The sequence below is a fragment of the Elephas maximus genome, chromosome 21 (genome assembly GCF_024166365.1).
Source record: "Elephas maximus indicus isolate mEleMax1 chromosome 21, mEleMax1 primary haplotype, whole genome shotgun sequence".
Lineage (NCBI taxonomy): Eukaryota > Metazoa > Chordata > Mammalia > Proboscidea > Elephantidae > Elephas > Elephas maximus.
This window is the reverse complement of record NC_064839.1, coordinates 6,078,693-6,100,934: the sequence shown is the minus strand read 5'-3', so window position 1 is coordinate 6,100,934 and position 22,242 is coordinate 6,078,693. Positions and strand designations below refer to the sequence as shown.

At 54.4% G+C, this 22,242-nt stretch overlaps 1 protein-coding gene across 1 annotated transcript in view; it reads right to left on the bottom strand.

Moving 5' to 3' along the window:
• Positions 1 to 3,018: 3,018 nt before the first annotated feature.
• Positions 3,019 to 22,242, bottom strand: part of ZNF423 (zinc finger protein 423) — a 258,501-nt gene continuing 239,277 nt past the window's right edge. Inside the window, exons 4-5 of the mRNA XM_049864864.1 lie at positions 15,319 to 18,533; positions 3,019 to 7,421 (exon numbers count right to left, since the gene is read on the bottom strand). Coding sequence (XP_049720821.1) covers positions 7,020 to 7,421; positions 15,319 to 18,533 — 3,617 coding nt within the window. The 3' untranslated portion in view covers positions 3,019 to 7,019. The remainder of the gene's footprint in view (positions 7,422 to 15,318; positions 18,534 to 22,242) is intronic.

Genomic DNA, 22,242 nt, shown 5'->3' with positions numbered 1-22,242 from the left:
CTCCTCCCTCTCCCATATCTACGCAGTTGCCAGATCCTGCTGGTCTTGCCTCGTAAATGATTCTTCAGCCCACACCCTCTTAATCAACACCCTCATCTTCTCTGCCTTCTCTACTCCACCATCTTGTCCGTGACCCACCCACTCTCCTCCACCATCTTGTCTGTGACCCACCCACTCTCCTCCACCATCTTTTCTGTGATCCACCCACTCTCCTCCACCATCTTTTCTGTGATCCACCCACTCTCCTCCACCATCTTGCCTGTGACCCACCCACTCTACTCCACCATCTTGTCTGTGATCCACCCATCTCCTGCCTCACAATTTATTCTGCAGCAATTTTAAAGTGTCTATAGTTTCCTGGCATACTGTATGGGCCTTTCATGTTATGGCTTGGCTTATGCTGCTCTCTCTGCTTGGAAGGCCCTTTCCACCTTACTTTCCATCCTCCAAGACCTTATTAGGTGTCATCCCCTCCAGGAAGCTTTCCTAGCATGCCCAAATTGGAGATAATATCCGTCCTCTGAGCTTCTATATTGTAGACGTGTGACATTCTATTGAAATCATCTCTCCAATTGGGCTAGGGCTACTTTTCAGACCCCACAGAGGGTATCAGTAATGTTTCCTGAATTGAAAGTTGTTGTCAGCTGCCATTGAGTAGGCTACCGACTCATGGAGGCCCCATGCCCAACAGAATGCTGCCCAGTCAGTTATAGATCAAATCGTTGTGATCCGTAAGGTTTTCATTGGCTGATTTTTGGAAGCAGATCACCAGGCCTTTCTTCCTAGTCTGTCTTAGTCTGGACGCTCTGCTGAAGCCTGTTTAGTATCATAGCAACACACAAGCCTCCACTGACAGACGGGTGGTGGCTGCACCATGAGGTGTGCACGGAAGGTGAGAATTCTACACTGGAAGCACGAGGCTACAATTAGAGCAGACTTCACCTGCAGTGGCCCTCCCCCTCTTAAACCCGCACATACAAGGGATTGTGAAAACTTCCACTGTTTTGAATTTCAGAACTGCTGAACTCTGCATAGGCCAGGGTGCTCAACCAACAGCTTCCTCAGAACAACCACGGTCCTCAGGCGGGTGACGCCAATGCAATTCGGCTGGGAAACTGAGTCTGGCTGGCTGGCTCTTTCATCTGTAGGAACCGTTGAGGGGGAGAAATGACTAGGACCTAGTTATGGGGTTTTGTAAAAAAAAAATGAAAAGAATAAAAAAGGATTGGATGATAGGCTCTGGGCCTATATTCTCACACAAAGGTTCCGTGATCTCTGGGGCAGACGGAGATGTTTTATCACATATTAAGGTTAGATAGATGTTTTGGGTCTTATGTTACCAGAATCAAAAGCTCCATTATATAGCTTCACACAACCCTGCTCAGTAACATGTGTTCCTGGCAGAAAGTAAGCAGGAACCCCGTACTCTTTTTCCCATGTTTTCTCTTCAGTTACCTTCGAGGGGTTTGTATCTCCCCCTCCCCTTGGTGTGAGGGTAAGACATTAATCTGCACCCCAGGCCTTCCCCCTCAGATCAGCAACTCCTTCCCCTCCAAACACTACTGGCTGGACATTCAGGGAGGGTCTTGGGTGTCCACATGGCATGGAAAGGGTGGGTCCCAGGTCTGCAAGGCAGCTTGCAACATGCCTACAGGGAAGAGTTTCTAAGGACTTAGAAGGCAGAAAACCTCTCTCTCTTTCACACACACATGCACACGCACACAAGCGCACACACATAAACCCTGAGCAGACCCTCCCCCTTCTACCAAACTCCCTCCAGGTGAACGAGAGAAAGGGCTGGGAGGGGGAGGTGGGCAGACAAGGACCTGGGGGCCCACCTCAGGAGCATTTAAAGACCTGAGCGGGCAGTGGGAGAGGCTGATCTTTCAAGGTCCCCTGCGTTCCCCATTTCTTTGACCCCATCAGCAAGCCCAGCCCTTAAGAGGCACCCAGGGAAAGGCGCTGACGTGACCAAGAAAATAACATCTCAAGAATGACTAAGCCCCCACCGGGACAGGCCCAGCTCTGGCCTGGCTGTCAGCCAGACAGTCCACAGCCGCTTTCCAAGGACACTGAGGGCAAACGTTCCTGACAAGATTCCCCAAGGACGGTGCCTTCCCAGGCCTGACCCTCCTCGTGGCTCCCCCAGGGGCCTGTGAGGCCCTGAATAAGGGACGTCCAGGGGCCTCAAGGCTGAGTCACTCCCACAGGGCCCAACCTGGGTCAGAGCAAGCCTGTGTCTCAAGGACAAGTTCTCAGACAACTTGTCCAGCCGAAACAACAGATGCCTCGCCAGCTGATCGGCTTCCTGGGGTCTCCAGACCCAGGTCTCCTGGCCAGGGTTAGGCCCCCCGTGCCCCAGGAGGGCAGTGCACATGCCTCAAACATACGTGTTCAACATACATGGGAAGACCCAACACTGCTCCTCCCAGCTGCCTGCCATGTTGTGGGGGTGGCAGGGGGCGTCTCTGGGCCAGGCTCCCACAAGCCTTCCTTCAGCCCTCCCTCAGCAGGTCCCAGAGAGCCTGAGGCCTCCTGCAGAGCCATTTCTACAAGAAGAGGGGCCATCCTCCCAGAGTGGGAGAAGTGGAGGGGCAGTGGGAAGTGGGGAAGGGGCGGCTGGGCGGAGCCAGGTCCTTCAGGCAGGAGGCCACAGTAGAGCTGCTCCAAGTGTTTGATGTGCCTGCTGGGCAAGGGGCTGCCTAAAACCATTTCAAAAGCTGGGGGAGGCCCAGAGAAGGGGGCCACCTCATTCTCTATGGTCAGGGCAGATTTCAAAAGAGACCCCACAGCTGAAAGGGTTTAAGAAGACCTTTTCCTTTCTATCAGATCCAATCACTCCCACCCTGGGAGAAGCAGGGGGGTGCTGGGAAAATGTTTCCAAGGAGATGTGTCCCTAAGTCATCCCAACTCCCAGGGTCTCCAGGCTGCAAAGCCACACAGAGGCCCCACCACCACCATCCCCCCCGCCCCAGCTATATAAAGGCCAGTTTACTGTGCCCCAGGGGAAGTCTCCGGCAGCCTGGGCCCCTGGGGAGGCCTGCCTCAGACCCTCAACGCCCCAAGTTTATGAGAAGGTTGCCAAACTGAACAGTGCCAGTTCTAGCAGCTGGGTCCCCAGGTACCACTAAGGAAAGCTTACCCTTGCCAGCTCCAGGGCGGCCACTCTGGGCTCAGGCCACTTAGCCAGGGAAGCTGTCCGCAGGGATACTGGGCCCAACGGTTTTTACTGGGACTGCAGAGCCAGCCCCAAACCAGGATCTCATGCCTCCTTCCACTCACATGCCCCACCATCCTCCTGCCACCTTCGCAAGCCACCAGGGCCAGGAAGCCACACAGCACAAGCCAAATGTGACTTACATCAACTCCCTTTTCTCTCCTGGCTCCGTCCCCTCACCCCTGAACCAGAAACAAGGTCTCCATTCTCTTCCCATCTTGTTCCCCCTCAACACAGCGGCCAGATTAATCTCGCCAAAGCACTATGCTCTGTCCAGGCCACCCCTGCTCCAAAACCTTCAATGGCTCCCTACTGTTTAGGCCCAATGACACACACTCTGGTGCCCACAGGCACCAGGCTGAGGACACAAATAAGCAAAAGCAGCCCCTATAATACCAGGACTGGTGGGCACTGTGATGCTGGGCACACATGCCCCGCCTAAAGGAAGCAGCTGCTGTTGAGCTTTGCCAGTTGTGCCAAATAAAACATCTGCGGGGAAAATCTACCAGGAGGCCCCCAGATTTGGACCAGGCCAAGCTCCTCTCAGCTCCCCAAACTCACCTCTTCTGCTCTAGACTCTGAGCTTTGCCTGCCCCACAGCCCTCCCCAGACAGTACTCCCTCACTTCTCAGCCTAACCACAAAACATCCTTCAAAGGCCACCTCCTCTTTCCCAGCCACTGAACCCATGGAGAGGCCTTGTTCTCCAGACACTGCTTTCCTTGTCAAGTCTGTTCTGTCCACCAGGACTGGTTCTGCCACAGAGACAGCTCTTCCTTCTTTAATGCCTGAGCCTCTTTGGTGGACCTATCTGAACCCAGTGGTCCCTGTTCTAGAAGCATGAACTTCACCTGGACACCCATCTGGCTCCCCCATGGACAGGGAACCGCTGACTGCAGGGATCTTTCCAACCACAAGCTTAAGCAGGAGCTTCAAACCCAATGGAGAGAGCCTGCCTTTTGTCCAGATGCTGGCTCTACTAGCTCCTGACTATGAGAACTTGGATAAGTCATTTAACCCCTGTAAGCCTTGGGCTCCTCATCTGTAAGATGGAGAAAGCTCCTACGTCCAGCACCTGGCCTGCAGTAGGGGCTCAGTAAACAGAAGCAGTTAGCATCCTTAGGGAATGTAAACTTCTATCACGGCATGGTGTGTGCACTGACATGTCCCCTAGGGAATGCTGAAGGCTCTCTGAGGGCAGGGGCCATGTTCCCTTGCCCCTCCATCCAAGACCACCACAGCTCTCTGCATGCAGTAGGTGTTTAATCAGTGCTCCTTGATAGATCGCATTCATGAGGCCTCGGAGGGCAAGCAGGTGACTGCAGGAGGGCAGGCTAGAGGTATAGGACACAGGCACCCCAAGCCCATGCCCCGTGGCCAATCACCAAGGGCCCACCCAGGAAGATGTCTGCAATTGAATAAAAATCTCAGCCTTGGAGTCCAAAGCTCCTTGCTGCCTGCTCCCCAGGACTCCAATGCCCACATGTCCTGGGCACCCAGCCAGCTCACAGCACTGCAGAGCAGGCGTGGATGAGGGGCCCTGTCCAGCCACCAGTCAGAACACCTGCCACAGAAGCCCGAGCCTCAGCTGCCCCCACAGCCCAGATGCCCACCAAGCTCTCCACCCATAGCTTCCGCAACTCTAGTTAAGAGCAACCCCCTGACCCTCCACCTGAGGACACGCAGCTCCCAGGCTCTGCACAAAAGGCAAGGTAGAAGAGGAAAGGAAGGGAGAGGGAAAAAAAAAGAAAAAAGAAAAAAAACCTTTGAAATCACCATGGTCCAATTAGCCAGGCTCTCACCCTTCATGCTTACAAACAGGGGCACACATTAACACCTGCTACAAAAGCAAACATTTTTAGACATCTTCATCTTCCCCACCTTGACACTCCCTTGAAAGCACTCGCAAGAGCCAGGGACTGACAGGGAGTCTTTCCTTCTTATACTTCAGCAGGGGGCTTTCAGACTGAAGAAATTAAAAAGCCACCAGCTTCCCCATCATGTTGAACTCCCAAGGCCCCACCTGCCCCTCCAGGCTCCTCTTCTCCCTGCCCAGCTGGGTGGACCCACCACTCACATGATTGGGGTCAGCACCTGCAGGGGACAGGGTGGTGGAGAATGTCCAGAAGAAGGGGGGAGCTGGGACAATGGACACCCAAACCCACTGAGCAAGGTGTTACTGCAGCTAGATGGGGACCTGAGCGCATCTTCTCTAAAGAGGGGCCTTTGCGATCAGTCATCTGACGTAAAATGTTGACGATGGCAAAGACGAGAGCAACCAAAACCCTTACACACTGCTCGTCGAAGCATCATTTGGCACAACCGCTTTGGAAAACTATCTGTCAGTGTCTACAGCTGACCACCACCCATCTTGTCAGGCTGCCACACTGTGGTGGCTTGTGAGTTGCTATGATGTCAGGAGCTATGCCACCAGTATTTCAGATACCAGCAGGGTCACCTATGATGGACAGGTTTCAGTGGCTCTTCCAAACTAACACAGTCTAGGAAGAAAGGCCTGGAGATCTTCCAAAATTGAGCCAATGAAAACCTTATGGATCACAGCAGAACACTGCCCAACTTGCCTGCTTTGGGCGTGTCATGAGGACAGATAACTCTCTAGAGGAGGATGTTATGTTTGGTAAAGAGGGCCAAGGAGAGCAAGGCAGACCCTCGGTGAGACAGGTTGTCACAATAACTGCAATAGTGGGCTCAAACATGCTGGCAATGGTGAGGATGCATAGGACCGCGCAACGTTTTGTTCTGTTGAGTCAGGGTAGATGGGACGGCAGTTAACAACAACAGCCAATGACTAAAGCTGAACATGGAGACATCCTGTGCCCCAGCAATTTCACTCCCAGGAATATTCCCATTAAAATCCCATTCATATGTCCACCAAAAGATGTGTACAAGAAGGTTCTCAGCAGCACTATTTGAAATGAGTCCAAAATGGAAACAACCCAAATGCCTGCCAAGTGTAGAAGAGACAACCGCTGGCATGTTCACACAATGGAGTATTACACACCAATGAGAAGGAACAATCTCAACTATAGGCCATGAGTGAATGAGTGAAAGATGCTGGATCCAATGAGCAGACACTGCATGATTCCATCTGTATAAAGTACAAAACAGGTAAAACCAACCTACACTATTGGACATCAGGATGGGGTTGACTTCGTGGGCAGGAAGGGTCTGGAAAGGGGATAAAAGGAGGCTTCAGGAATGCTGACAAAGGTCTGCTTCTCCATCAGGGTGTTGGTTACACAGACGTGTCTGACTCATGAGAACTCACTGAGCTGTAAATTGACATGAATTTCTATGAATGTAGACAATAAAGGGTTTTGTAAACATTACTGTTGGCATGGCTGTTGTTAAGACTGTAAATAGAGGAAGAAGAAAATGAAGTAAGGGTCAGGATGATCGACACATGATTGAAATCTCACTGCTCAAACTAAAGAGTCTCACAGAAGGTAATCCTAGCTCCACCAAAGGCCCACAGTACCAAAATACCAGAAACTTTCCAAGGCCCTAACAGCCAAGCCCACCCTACCCTCTGCCCTTAGAACTTCTGTGCCATAGGGTGAGGGCACCTCCATCTGCCAAGGAGACACATCCATCCACAAAAGGTAAGACCTGGAGACTTTGAAAGATTCCCTTCTAGAAAGGCTGAATTTTCCAAAGTACAATACCACCTGAAGAGGAATGGGAGAAGTACTGAAATAACTGTAACCATTCTGTTTTGACAATGTGCCTGAGGAATTCACCGCATTTAGTGGGGAAATGTGAGCAGTTAAATCTATTCAATGTCATAACATACAAAATTGAAGCATAATTGCCACTGAGTGCTTGACAACTGGAAACGATTTCTTTTCAGAAATGGGGGGAAATTTACACTCGGAAATGGAAGAGATTGTCAAAAGTTTGACTGTAATGTGGGAGGAGCTGCGACAAGAAGGCTCAGGCGGAGAAAGCGCTCGGGCTCTGACATTTTTAGTCCCATTTATCTCAGAAACAGCAGCAGTGACTCCTTCCTTTCCCCTATAAGCTGGTGAAATGTGGCTGGAACCGCAGATTTCAACCCCAACAAGTAGCTCCAGTGTGGCCGGAGGAAATGGTCTCTTACCAATCATGTGGTTGGCAACATGGATTTGGATCTCTCTCTCATTCTCAAACGTCATCTGGCACTTGATGCACTGGTATGTCTTTTTCTGTTTGAAAATCAAAAAATAAAATAAAATAAAGGAGTTAGAGAGTTAGAAGGTAGAGAAGCGCAGAAAGCAAAAATTCCTGATGGGACTAGGTCAAAATTTCCCAGAATGATTCTGCCCCCTCCCAGGTCTCACCAGCCATTTCCTTCCCACCTCCCTCTGAATCCAGCTCTAACAGCCTAGGGGAAGGGGCACCAGGTACATGGGAGATGCTACTCTGCTAGGTCTGGGGAAACTGTCCCATCCTAAGACGTCCATCCACGTGTCTATCATCCACCCACACATCTACCCATCCACCCATCTACCTATCCATCCTTCTGCCCCTTCATCCATCTACCCATGCATCTGTCTACCCACCCACCAATCTACCCATCTACCCACCCACTCATCTATCTACCACCTATCCATCCATCCACCCATCCATCCACCCACCCACCCATACCTCCATCCACACACCCACCCACCCACCTACCCATCCACCCATCCATCTGTCCATCCACCTATCTACCCATCCACCATCCATTCATCCTTTCATCCATTCGCCCACCCTAAGAACCATGAGGCTGAACAGGTGTTCATCTGCCCTCAGCACACATGGGCCAGGTGATCCCACAGTAGGTTCCACATACTGGGAGTAATTCCCAGCTGCCTTTGGGCAGGGGAGCAGGAGGGCAGAGCAATGGAGACTAGCAGGAGCTTTAAAGCTTTTGAAAGACCAATTCCAAAGAGTGGCTCTCACTCCCTGAAAATATAAGCGGGATAGGTAGTTAAGACTCCAAATCCTGTGGACAGAGGCGTTGCTGCCTGTTTAGGGGAAGGACTCTGGCTGTGGGTTTTTTTGTTTGTTTTTGTTTTGTCTTGTTTTGTTTGGGGGCTGTGGGTTTCTTTTAAGGGGGTGATATCTGGGTTCAAAATATCAAAGCTTTTTTAGGCAACTTTGGCTTCTGGGGTGATAGGGCCTCCCTTGGCCTCTGGAAAAGGGAAGAAGAATTTGGATTTCTTAGCTGAGTGACCAAGCCCAATGCTCGACTACGCACCCAGAACGAGCCAGCTAAGCCAGGGCTTAGCTATACAAATGCCCACTGGGACCCCATTGTCACCTGCAGTTCTCCTGAAGTTCCTGGTCTTTCACCTCCAGGCCTTTGCCTATACTGTTTCCTCTACCTGGAATGCCCTCTCTGTCCTTCAGGGCTCAGTTCGAATGTCACCTGTTCTGAGAAGCCTTCTCTTACCACCCAGAAGGAGTTCAGAGCCTCCCCAGCCCCTGTGTTATGCTAAAAGCACCTAGTTAATTAGCATGTTTTTGTCCTAGCTGGTTGACCACTGAACCCAGGGAGCCGGAAATGTGTTTTGTCTACCTCTGGGGTCACAGGGCCACTAGATAGTAACTACTAGGGAAGCATTTGAGCAAAGCTGCAAAATAATGTGTGAGCAAAGATGGAAACAAGCAAAGTTATAAAAACAATACATGCAAAGCACTCTATTAGGGCAGAGAGACAAAGAAAACCAAAGATGAGCTAGAGGGCCTGGATCCCCATCACCTCACAGAGGGCCTGGCCCAGGGTGAGAACCTAACAATTATCTAACTTGTAGTATCGTTAGCATTATTGCTGAGCTAATAATTATTTATCATTATTCTTTTGTTGTTGAACAAATGAATGGAATGAATGAAGAAACAACCAGAAAAGCTGATGCTGGGAAAAGGCAGGGTTCCTGCTCAGGCTCTGGGACCCACTCAAATGAGACCAGGGGGCCTTTCCCTAATGTTTGGGGGGCTAAGAGTTTCGGAGTGTCCTGAACGCAGGCCCAGTAGGCCAAGAAGCAGGTGCTCAGCACGGAAACACCCCTGCAAGAACGGGTGAGTGTAGAGGGGGTGGGCATGGAGGACAGGAGAAGAGAGTCCACCGTCACAGCAGACAGGAGATGTCTTCTGAGGGGATGCGATCCTGCAGCTGCCATCCCAGCTCAGCTCCAGGTCTGTGCTCATCAAGAGGGTTCCTGCTCTCATGCATGTGCTTTTCACTCTCTCTCTCTCACACACACACACACACACACACTTGCATACACTCACACTCATAACTCACACTTACACACCACTCACATACACTTGCACGCACTCATAAAAACACTCACAACTCACACCTACACACACTCATGAACTCACACATACACACACACTCATGAACTCACACACACGCACTCACAGATACAGTCATACACACACACGCACTCCACGCAGAAGGCCTAAGAGCCTTTGATGTTTGAATAAAAGAATGAATGAACGAATGAAAGAGGCACGCCCCAGGCCTGATCCTGAGGAAGCCCCCAAAGGCCTGCAGGACAAGGCCTACCAGTCCCTACAGGGTGGGTGGAAGGTGGGGGTGCTGTGAGCTATGGCCAGGGCTGCAGGGGAAAGACCACTTGCTCCCCATGGATCTGTGGGGTGGGAGGCCACAGCCACAGTGGCCCAGGCCAGCAGTGGGGCACAGCCCATGACTGACGTGGTCTAGCTTGTTCCTCCTGGAAGCAGACCAGGGAAGTGAACTCCCCATGCAGGAAGAGAGGGTCCTCCAGCACCCCTCTGCCATGGGGTCACCCTTGGTGGCTGTCAGCTGCCCCAGCACCTCCTGCCATGGGGTCACTCTTGGTGGCTCTAAGCTGCCTGCAGTGCCCCTCTGCCATGGGGTCACCCTTGGTAGTCATCAGTTGCCCCCAGCACCCCTCTGCCATGGGTTCAGTCTTGGTGGGTGTCAGCTGCCCCAGCACCCCTCTGCCATGGGGTCACCCTTGGTAGCTGTCAGCTGCCCCCAGCACCCTCTGCCATGGGGTCACCCTTGGTAGTCCTCAGTTGCCCCCAGTACCCCTCTACCATGGGTTCACTCTTGGTGGCTGTCAGCTATACCAGCACCCCTCTGCCACGGGGTCACCCTTGGTTCCTGTCAGTTGCCACCAGCACCCTCTGCGATGGGGTCACCCTTGGTGGCCATCAGCTGCCAGATAAGGAGGGCTTCCTGGCAGGGAAACAGTCCCCAGGGAGGGGCAGAGGCAGACTGCCAGGAAAGGCATGGGTGCTCACTCACTCATACTAAAGCACATGAGCTGGTGTGCACAGCATGGACGCACACATGAGGCCCACACGGATATGCACGCACACACGTGCTCTCACACGAACCCTCAGCCCCACTCACCATCAACACACACACCCTCACCGATGCCCCTGCAGTCTGCCCACAAGTTGTGTGCACTCACAGACGTCCTCACAGACTCCTCACAGACTCACTCAGGCTTATACAGCCAAACTCATGCCCAGGAGCACACCTGTTCTCAGCTCTCACTGAAGCCCTGAAGCCCATGCCCGCCACCCGGCAACATACTGACAGATGCCCAAGCAGCATGGACAGACCCAGGCACCCCATACAAGATGCCTCTTCCAGCCTTGGCCAAGGTGCTGGAGCCCCAGGGCTGTCTGGCCCTGCAGGTGGGTGGGACAGGAGCCCAGTGGGGAGCAGGGAGGGCTCACTCATTCTCCCCTCACCTCCCCCGTCTACCTCCTGCACCTCCCTCAGGGCCCCCAGCCCTCACCCTGACACCCACTTTCAGTTGGCTTCCCCTGCCCCTGGGTGGCCCTCCTTGAGCTTCAGCCCCCACTAAGAGACATAGTTACAGAAAAACAGAACTCAGCATCCAAAGAATCTCCTCAGCCATAGGCAGCTTGCCTGAGCTCAGGAACCCGAAAGCTGAGCTCTAGGGCCTGTGACAGGGACTGTCTCCCCACGAGGCTCCGAGCAACCTCAGATAGAGGCCCAGGACACACAGAGACAGGAGAGGAGGGCAGGGAAGGCAAAAGGTGGAGACAGCAGACTTAACTGTGGCGTTTCTGCAATCCTGATCACTACGAACATTTACCGAGCACCTACTATGTGCCAGGCACCCTTCACTGGACCTCACAGAAGACTCACAGTCACCCTGTGAAGTTTCCAGAGGTGGAATCACTGACACAGCTGGCAGGCAGGTGACCCAGAGCCACCGTCTGTGCTGTGGTGCTGGCCGTGATGATCCAGGCCTCCTTGACAGCCCCAGTCTAGGCAGCAGGAAGCTGGTGTGACCAGTATGAGCCCCCTTGCAGAATGTCTGTTTGTCCAGCTGTAAAATGGGTGTCAGAGCACCCAGTCTGCCCACCTGGCACAGGAAAGCACCTGGAGGCTCCCATGAGATGATGGCGGGTTGAGTTTGGCCTCCACTTGGGGCAAGGCTGTTATCACCCATAGAAAGAGGGCAAGGTGGAAACCTCGATGCTTCACGCTCCAGCCGACAGCAGCCACAGCCCCACGGGAGCCCCATCCTCTGAGAGCTGGTTGCTATGGATACTCTCCCGAAGGTCCCAGGCTGCCAGCCCCAAGCCCCTGTGTAGCCCCCAGAGTCTGCTGTTCCATGACTGAGTCCTGGGGGAGGAGGGGATGGGTTAGCACACAGCTGGACCCCTGCCCCAGGGTGTGCCCAGGCAGGGGGCAGGGCCCCACAGCCGTGCAGGGAGCTACCTGGGCTTTGTCTAGCTCCTTTCAGTGATGGACCATCTGCCTGGGCCTCAAGGCAGACAGATGTAACTTCCAGCTCACACCCTCTCTCATGAGGCCTGGGGCAGGGAGAGGGAGGCCTGCTGGCCCCCAGAAAACAAGCCCCCCTCAGGTTCGAAGCCCTGCAATGCTACACACAGCTGTGCATCCCTGGGCACATGGCTTCACCTTTCTTAGCCTGGGTCTCCAAAACAGGTACACTGCACAGCTCCTGGGTTGTTGCCATGGAGATGATACAAGAACAGCAGGGGCTTTAAGAAGGAGCCCTGGTGGTGCAATGGGTTAAGTGCTCGGCTGCTAACTGAGAGACTGGAGGTTCAAACCCACCTAGCGGCTCCATGGGAGAAAGATCCGGCGACCTGCCCCTGTAAAGATTACAGCTTAGAAAACCCTGTAGGGTGCTTACCTTGCTTACCACATCATCTGCAGTGAACAGTTTCACACTTTTTTCACCACATCACAGATTCTGCTTCTACGTATGGCCGACGTCTGTCTCTCCCAACCTCAGAGCCCTTCCTACAGGACCAAAGCCTCTTTTCAGATTTACAATCCCAGACAGGACAGATGACCCAGTAAGTAAGGTGAGCACAGGCTTACTTGTGCTTACTCACTAATTTGCAGTGAACAGTTTCACACGGGTTTCATTAATCAAACAGGCGAAATTGTTCACTGCAGATTAGTAAACACAAGTAAGCCTGTGCTTACCTTGCTTATTGGGTCAGTTGACCCTGCCTATGCGGAAGTTCTACTCTGTCACATGGGGCTGCTGTGAGTCAGAAATCAACTCTAAGGCACCTAACAACAGGGGCTTTAAGAAAACCAGTTACCATTGAGTCGACTCTGATGCCTGGTGCTGGTTCCAAGTGCGTAAGGGTAGAACTGTGCACCATAGGGCTGATTTTCCAGAAGTAGGCCACCAGGCCTTTCTTACAGGCACCTTGGGGTGGACTCGAACCTCCGACCTTTCAGTTAGCAGCTGAGTGCTTTAACTCTTTGCACCACCCAGGGACCCCAGGTGCTTTAAGAAGTGGTACCCACAGTAACGCCGAATCAATCAGGGATTGGAGGGGGAGGCCCAAATAGCCCCAAACTTTGGGCCCTGGAAGTAGCATCGTACTGCTGGAACCCCAGTGCAGTGGTGGGCACTGCTTAAAAGGGAGGATGGGGCTAGGGTGCTCCTAGGCAGGAGACTGGGGTGCAGGGACCCAGTCTAGTCACCCTGGGTGTTGAAAATGGTTACCAGCCTCAGCAGCTAACTGCAAGGTTGGAGGTTCGAGTCCACCCAGAGGCTTCTTGGAAGAAAGGCCTGGTGATCTACTTCCAAAAGATCACAGCCATTGAAAGCACAGATGTACTCTGACACACATATGTGGTGGTCGCTGTGAGTCGGAGTGGACTCAGTGTTTAAGGACTTAGTAGGCACGAAGTACTGGGCACATCATTACCCCTCAATAAGCGTGAGTCCTTGTTACAAATGGAAAAAATAACAAGCAATCTTCACCACGTGTCCAGAGCTCGTATTACTCATTTAATTCTCAGAGCAAAACACTGCTATCAGCGCGGGAAACAGTCACAATATTTAACTGAAAAGGCACAGGCACCAACCAATCAGAGCAGAAGCTGACTAAAAAACCAGAATGGGGGTGGAAGGGGAAAATGGGGTAGAAGGGAAAAAAAAAAAAATGAAACAAAAATAAATAAAAAACCAGAATAGCCCCAGTGCCTCTCAGGACGGCAGCCTGGACGAAGGAACCAGCACTGTCTCCGTTACCCTCTCAGCTTTGCAGATCAGGACAGAGGCCCAGAGGTCCACTCACAGCTGGGTGCTGGAAGAGCTGAGATTTTGACCCAAGCCATCTGACTCCAGGCCCAAATGCTCCCTGGGCCCATTCACACTGCCCTGGCCAGCCAGAGAGCTGCAGCTGAGGGGACAGAGCTGGGCAGCAGGGACCAGCACCCATGCTCAGGACCTCTGAAGGGCGTCCCACGGGACCTTTGTTTAGGGTCAGCTGCGAGACCTTGAGAGGGTGCCTTCTGCTCCTGATGGGTCTTTGGGGAGTGGCCTTGGGCCCCAGCGGGACACATGGCTCCGTCCTCTGAAGTGTCTCCCTCCTCCTGCATGCTGGGCCTCAGCATACCCATCTGGAACACAGGCCTGGGCAGAAGCCCCTTCACTAAGGGCTCTCCCTCTGCTCTCTCCATCTCTTTCTCTCCCTCTTACTCCACCTCCCTCTCCAAATCCCAGAGCTCCAGGCTCTGATTCCGAGGCCAAACACCCTCAGCAAACACCCCTGTATTCCCACAAGCACCTGTGGCAGGCGGCCCTTCCCCAAATTCTGCCTCCCGCCAGTGGTGCCAGCAGCATCGGCCCTCGGGGAAAGACGCTCTCAAGATCCGCTTGGCACCTCCTCCGTCTGGAAACAGCACAGACTTGATGGGAATCCCCAGGCCTGTCTGACAGCCAAGGGCCACACCAGGGGGGCCCTGCACAGGTTCTAGGCCCACCATCCTGGTGCCTGTCAGTCCTGTACCTAGGGCCTCTGTGGGCCCACCCCATAGCCTGGACCACCCCACCTCATTGAAGCCCAGTGCTTAGAGACCCGGGGATCCCCTTGGTTCTTGGGAACCCCAAGGCAGGGTCCATATCTGCTTCTCCTTGGCTCCCCAGGCACCCCCAAACATAATGAACAAACATGATGAATGAATAATGAACCAATCAATCAATAATAACAGTAAATGGAACCATTTCCAGGGCCCTTCCACACACCAGCAACTGCACTGGCAATAACGATGATGCTGCTGATGATGTATTAGCTGGTAGCTACGACAGTGTGACCAGGCCCTTACGCAGTGCCGCCATGCTCTAAGCCCTTTACTTGTAAATTATCTACTTGAACTGTCAAAGGAACCTGGGTCAAAAGCCCGGAGAGGCTAAGTCACCTGCCCAAGGCAAACAGGTCTACCTCACATCCAGAGCAGAGATGACAGTCACTATTTATGAGTGTCAGCCACTGCGCTGGGCCCTTCCTGCATTCATTCATGAAGTCACCACAATTAGTACACCCCTTTCACAGATGAACACTCACAACTGGGGCCCAGAGAGACAGGTAATGTAAGAGATGTCCCACATTGGGAAGGAATAACGACCCTGGGTCCAGACTCGGGACTCTGCTACAGAGCAGGTGTGTGTGACCACGCACGGCAGGGCTGCTTTCCCATGCACTGAAAGAACACCCTCAGGAAACATGGAGTTCAAGGTCTGAGGCTCCTCTGGGATTGGCAGAGCCCCAGGGAGCAGGGAGCAGTTTCCAGCAGGAACTTACCCGGGGCACTGGCGAAGTCTGGGCACCTTTCCGGGGCCCACTGGCCTCTGGGGTGAGGTCGCGGTGGTCGCCCTGCATGTGGCTCTCCAGGTCCTCAGCACTCTCAAACTTGACGCTGCACTCAGGGCAGCGGAGGCCAGCGCAGGGCCGGTCTGCGGGCTCGGGTGGGGCCGGGCCACCCACCTGTCCGTTGGCACTGCGGGCCATGCAGCTGGCGCAGAGGCCGTAGGGCAGCCCGTTGACGTCCAGCTTCACCAGGTCCTGCTTGCTGCGGCACTCCTTGAGGCACAGGGCACACTGGTAGAGCTTCTGCAGCCCCTGGCCGTTGGGGGAGGATGCAGCTGAGCTGCCCGCCAGCTTCTGCATGTGGAAGGTGCCGTGGATCTTGAGCTCGAGCGTGGAGGTGACTGTCTGCATGCAGACCACGCAGCGGAAGCCTGTGAGTGAGTTGCGCAGATCGGGGTGCATCTGGCAGTGCTCGATGAAATCCTCCTCGCTCTGCAGGGGCATCTTGCAGATGCGGCAGGTGCCCGTGTCCAGGCTCTTGCTGTGGGTCACCTTGTGCTCCGTGAGTGTCAGCAATGAGGGGAAGCGCTCGCCACAGATCGGGCACATGTAGTGCTTGGCAGGGCCCCGGTGCGTCTGCAGGTGCTCCCGGAGACCGTTCTCCGAGAAGAAAGTCCGCGAGCAAATGTTGCACTTGTGGCTGCCCTTGATGAACTCGGCCTTCTTGCGGGAGCCGTCGTCCTCGCCCGGCCGGATGTTGTGGTCTCGGAGCCGGTGGTTCTGCAGCAGCACCTCCATGGTGTAGGCCGCCCCACAGATGTCACAGCCGTACATGGGCTCTGACGCGTCCACATCATCCTCGCTGGCCTCGTGGCTGTTGGGCGCCTCAGGGTTCTTAAGCAGCATGCCCTGTAGGTCAGCTGGCTCGGCCTTCTTGGGGGCGGCAGGGGGCACCCCGTTGGCCGTGCCATTCTCGGTGGCCGCATCAAACACACAGTGCTTCTCCCGCAGGTGCTTCTCCAGCAGGATGATGGCATGGAAGGCCTTGCTACAGAACTTGCAGTTGTACTTCTTGCTGTGTGTGGTGATATGGCACTGCAGTTCCACCTCAGTGCTGAAGGTCTCCCCGCAGAAGATGCACTTGTGGGCCTTGGCCGGGTTGCCCAGGTGGCTGTGCTTGACGTGCACCTGCAGGTCGGCCTCCTTGCGGAAGTCCCAGTTGCAGGCCGTGCAGCGGTACATCTTCTTCTCATTGCTGTGCTTCACCGCCAGGTGCACCTGGATGGACACCTTGGAGTCGAAGACCTCCTGGCACAAGGTGCAGTGGTACAGCACGAAGGTGTGCATGTCCAGCAGGTGCTTCTGCAGGTCATCCACTGAAGAGAACTGCTTGTCACAGCTCTCACACACGTAGTGGGTGGATGTGGTTGTATAATGCACCGTCAGGTGCTGCAGGAGGGACTCCTGGGAGTCAAAGTCCTCTTTGCACTGGGGGCACGCCTGCTTCCTCAGGAGCAGCTCCAGGTGCAGCTTCAGGTGGGTCTGGAAGCTCTCAAAATTGGAGAACTTGAGGTCACACTGGTTGCAGGGATACTCGCTGTTGGAGATGGAGTTGGCACTCACCGAGAGCCTCTGCCGCTTCGGGGAAGACACCTCCACGTCGGACGAGACCGGGCTCTGCTCCGTCTTGGACTTCTTGCTGTGGGCCAGTGGAATATTCTTGTGGTTTTCTTTGATGTGCTTGGTGAGCTTCAGGATGGAGCCGAAGATGGGCGAGTTGGTGCAGTAGGGGCAGGAATAGACCTCCATGAAGGACTGTGAAGGCTGCACGACCGGCGACTCGAGCTTGGTGCCGCCGACGCTGCAGTGGGCCTGCTGGATGTGCTCCGTGAGGGAGGACTCGGTAAGGAAGCCCATGGAGCACTGGCTGCAGAAGAAGGCATTGTTGCCATCGGGCGGGTGGGCGTTGGGGCCGCAGTGGGAGACGCGGATGTGCTCCTGCAGGCTGTTGATGTCAGCAAACATCTCGGGGCAGTAGTTGCAGTGGAACGCGGAGATGTTGCCGAACTGTATCACGGGGTAGGCGTGGTTCTTGTGCAGCTTGCGCACATGCTCATTGAGGTTGTAGAGGGTAGGCATGGAGTCCAGGCAGATCTGACACGTGTGGCTCTGCTGGGGCTTATCAGCATGGATGGTCTTCAGGTGGATTTCCAGCACAGCCAGGCTGTTGAAGTCCCGCTTAGAACAATAGGGGCAGCTGTAGACAACCTTGGACCAGCCCTGCCCCTCATCGCGCATCTTCTTCTGCCCCCGCAGTGGCTTCAAGGTGGAGTCTGGGGTGGAGCCACGCTCCACAGAGGCACTGGAGTCAGGTGTGGCGCTGCTCATGGAGGCCACACTGCCCAGCACAGGGTCAGGGCTGATGCTGTGGTTGCTGGAGTCTGGCTGCCGGTGGCTGTCCAGGTGGCAGTAGACCTCCTCCACTGAGGAAAACTGCTCGGGGCACATGGGGCACTTGTGTTTCTTGTTGGCGTGGGCTTGGTGGATGTGGGTGAGCAGCGTGTTCTCGTCAACGAAGACCTCAGGGCAGTGGATGCACTGCAGGTCCGCCTTCTCGGACAGCTGGGGGTGGCGCGTGAGCACGTGCTTCTCCAGCTCCTCGGTCTGGCTGAAGGTGTCCTCACAGTAGTCGCACATGAAGTCGTCCTTCTTGGTCTCCTTCTCTGACTTGGCCAGGTGCTCCTTGTTCTTCTTGTGGGCCTGCATGTGGCTCTGCAGCGAGCTGGTGGAGGAGAAGCCGCGCTTGCAGATGGTGCACTTGAAGGGCTTGCTGGAGCTGTGAGTCTTCAGGTGGATCTTGAGGTGGTCGCTGCGGGAGAAGGCCGCCTCGCACTCGTGGCAGTGGTACTTCTTGTCACCCGTGTGCAGCTTGATGTGCCGGTCGCGGCTCCTCTTGTGTTTGAAGAGGCGGCTGCAGAAGGTGCACTTGAATGGCAGCTTGTCACTGTGGATCTGCTCGTGCCTCTTCAAGTAGCTCAGGCGGATGAAGGACTTGTCGCAGAACTGGCAAGGGTATGGCAGGCCCGTGCCCCCTTCCTCCTCACCGAGGCCCAGGTCACACCCATCGCCGATCATCTGCGTGGGTGATGCAACATCCTTGCTGGAGGGAGACGAGGCCACCCAGGAGAGTTGTGGGTCGTCATCACCATCTGCAGGGGGAGGCAGAGAGGAGATTAGAGGCAATTCCCAGGGCCACACAGAAAAAGGATGGAGCTGGTGTCTCAACAGCGCTCAGGCGGAGGCTGTGCAGCTGGCCAACTGCTGCAGGAGGCAGGGGGGAGGGCACATCCAGAGGGCCGGAAGCCAGTGGACACGAGGGCCTTCCAGTCTGTGGAGGACATGGTGAGGAAATGCCTTATCCCTAAGCACCACCTGCCCTTGGGCTTCTCAGATGCAGGATTCCCCCACGAGGAGGTACGGCATTCTGCCACATCGCTGATGAGAGAGGGATTGGGAGAGGAGGGTCAGCCCAGACAAAGTCACCAGAAATGACCTCAAAGACCACAGGCCAAAAGGAGGACAAGTCCCATCACCTGGTCAAGATGTGGGGCTGACTTTCCCTCCAGCTCCTAATCCTGGCAGAAAATCCCACTGGTCCTAAGGGCAACAGGCAACAATTGGCAAAAATAAGTAAATAACTAAAATGTACTTTAATGAATTTGGCTGTATCACACTCTTTGGGGATGGGGGTACAGATGAAGCTGGAAGCTACTACTTCAGAAACACAGGGACATACGAGGTGTGACTTCCCTGGGCATAAGACATTGGATGCCAGAGGCAGGAGAAGTAGGCAAGGGGACTATGGGTCTCCCAGCCCAAACCATGCACAGGGGTCTGGTTTTCTTTGTTCCCACTGCACCGCTGGACTCACTCCAAGTCCACCCAGGACCCTGGGGGATGGCCTGATGGTGTCGCAGATTGGAGAGTGGGCCACGACATAGGCCAACGCACAGCTCAGAGCCGGAGTGCCTTAGATCCTTGTGGCAGGGGAGCAAGGCCCTCCTCTCAGACTCCTGGCACGTCCCACCCTCCCCGGGGATAGGGCCACCCCCATCCCCGCTGGCAGGTCAGCCTCAGAGAAAACCACACAAACCCAAGTGCTGGCCCTCACTGGGAAACGAAAGGTACACAGGACATAGCAAACAAGCCAGCAAAGTTCTCCGCGTCACAGCGGTGGGAGGAGCCCAGGCAGGAAGTGAGTTCCCCAGCTTGAGTTTCGCATCGGGTGGATTTAAAACTTACATACAAACACCTTTCACGTCACTCCACAACTCACACCATGCAGAGTCACACAGAGTCACACACACTCACACATGGTCACACGCACACAGTCACAGTCACGCACACTCACAGTCACATACACACACACCATCACACTCACACATGGTCACACACATAGTCACACGCATGCACACTTACACAGTCACACACCACCACACCCACACACAGTCACAATCTCAGTGCAATCTACTCACACGTGCTCACTCATTCACACACTATCACTTCCACTCAAGCTTCATTCACACAACTTAAACACACATGCACACACGTACTATCACACACACACTGACTCTCATACAGACACTGACACACACGCTCACACACGCAAGAACACTCATACATGTGCTCACTGACACAAACTTACACACACTCACACGCACACCCACACACACTCATTAACACTCATATACACACACACTCACTCTCGTACACACTCACACACACAGCCTGAGAGGCACAGCACCTACCCAGGTTCCCAAGTCCTGAGGCACTCAGCAGCTGCCTCTGCTGTCCCAGCCTAACTCCAAGGCTTAAAGGGAGAGCAAGGACTGACCCCGGACGACCTTGAGGGGTCTCTTGTTGCTGGCTCTAAGCCTGGTCCCAGGCCCACGGCAACGCCGGTGCCTACCCAGGCCCTCAGCCCCTACCTGTGAAGACCTGCCTGCCCCAGCCAGCAAGTTGGCAAAACTCATTCTGGATGGATGCTGCTCTCCTGGGCTCCGGCTCCGAGTCCTGCCCCTTCCAGATGCCTCCTCACCCCTGAAGCCCAGCACGGGGCGTCTCCCAGAACTCCCTCCTACAGCCAGGGCACCTGATCCCCTGGGGGTGTCACATTACGGGGGCCCTTCGGGTGGGGAGGACGCAGCCGCTGCCAGCTCCTTGGATTAGACTCAGCAGGAGGACCCCAGAGCCCCTGGCTGCTAATTCCCAGCTCTTGCCAGCTGGCTCTGTGGGGCGCAGACAAAAGGGACCCAAGGGAGGAGATGGCTGGAGCTGGGGCAGCTGGGGGACCTGCTCGGCCCCCGGCCCCAGCCAGGCTCAACTGGGTTTTTATTATTTTAACTTTTTAGCTCACACTCCCTCAGGCTGCCACTGAGCCCAGACTGTGGGCTGGACACCCTGATAAGTGCTTCCTCACAACACCTGTCAGGTGGGAACCAGGGCCGCTGCCAGAGCACCGACGAGGAATCTGAGGCACAGCCTGAGTGGCCTGCCCCTAGAAATGACAGCACCAACAGCAGGACTGTCCACACTCGGGCCCTGTAGCCACAACAAAGGTCCAGACAAGCTTCCGTGGCTCAGATGGTGGAACGGGACCACCCCATCCCAGTGAAGAACCGACATACGGGCTGCTGCCCGCACGCCAGACCTTCATTGCAGCCACAGTCCTCACTTCCTCTGAGTCCTCCCCAATGAGGACAATGGGGAGCAGCCGACTGTTTACAGTTCAGGGGGTGCCAACCAAGGCCCAGGGAAGCCCAGGAGCTCACAGGGCCCGTGAGTGGAGAACCTGGGGTGAACTCATCAGTTTGCGGGGTTCAGACGCCCTCAGCACCTCAGTGAGTGAAACAAGGACCTAGCCTTGCCCCTAAGACTGAACCTTACAGGAAATGGCCCAACAGGTATTTCTGCTGGCATCATCTGTCCCCAAATGCTGCACCAAAGCCCACTCCTCCATTTATTCATCCACCCCACAAGCACTCCCCTGAACCGCCCAGACTCAACTGGCGCATCTGAAAAAGGGAGCCAGCTTCAAGGGGCTTCTGAGGAGTGAGTGAGAGAAATCACTACGAGAAAGCACTGTGCTCCACTGACGGGAAATGTCCATAAAAAGCGCATCTACAGAGAAGGAGCCCTGGTGGCGCAGTGGTTAAGAGCTCAACTGACAACCAAAAGGTCAGCAGTTCAAACCCACCAGCAGCTCCTTAGAAACCCTGTGGGGCAGTTCTACTCTGTCCTGTAGGGTCGCTGTGAGTCGGAATCAACTCGATGGCAATGGGCTTGGTTGGGTTTTTTTTGCAGAGACAGAAGGCAGTGAGTGGCTTCCCGTAGCTGGTGGTGGAAGTGGGGGCTGTGAGCAAACAGGTAGAGGGGTCTTCCTAAGATCAGGAAGTGTCCTCAAACCAGAGTGTGGCGACGCGGCACAGCTCCACAAACGTGCTAAAAACTACTGAATTGCATGCTTAAAATGAGTTTATGGTATGTAAATTATACTTCAACAAAGCTGTTAAACAAAAGCACAATTTGGCCAATAATAACCATTAGAACTAATTAGTACACATGTGCTAATAATATGAGCAGCTACATTCACTGAGCCTGTCCCACGTGCCAGCACTGCGCTAAGTGCTTCCATTATCGCAATTAATTTCTTTTAATCCTCACAGCCACCCTATCCGGTTGTTACCAGAGACATCCCATTTTGGGGACAAGAAGCTGAGGCTTGGAGAGGGGAGTGAAGTGCCAGTCACAGAGCCAGACATCCCAGCGTGGTGTTGCCAGAGCGCCTGGAGCTCAGGGCCTCACTGCCTGTCCCAGTAGTGCAGGGACCCTCCACCCAGGCCCCATGCCAGTCATTCA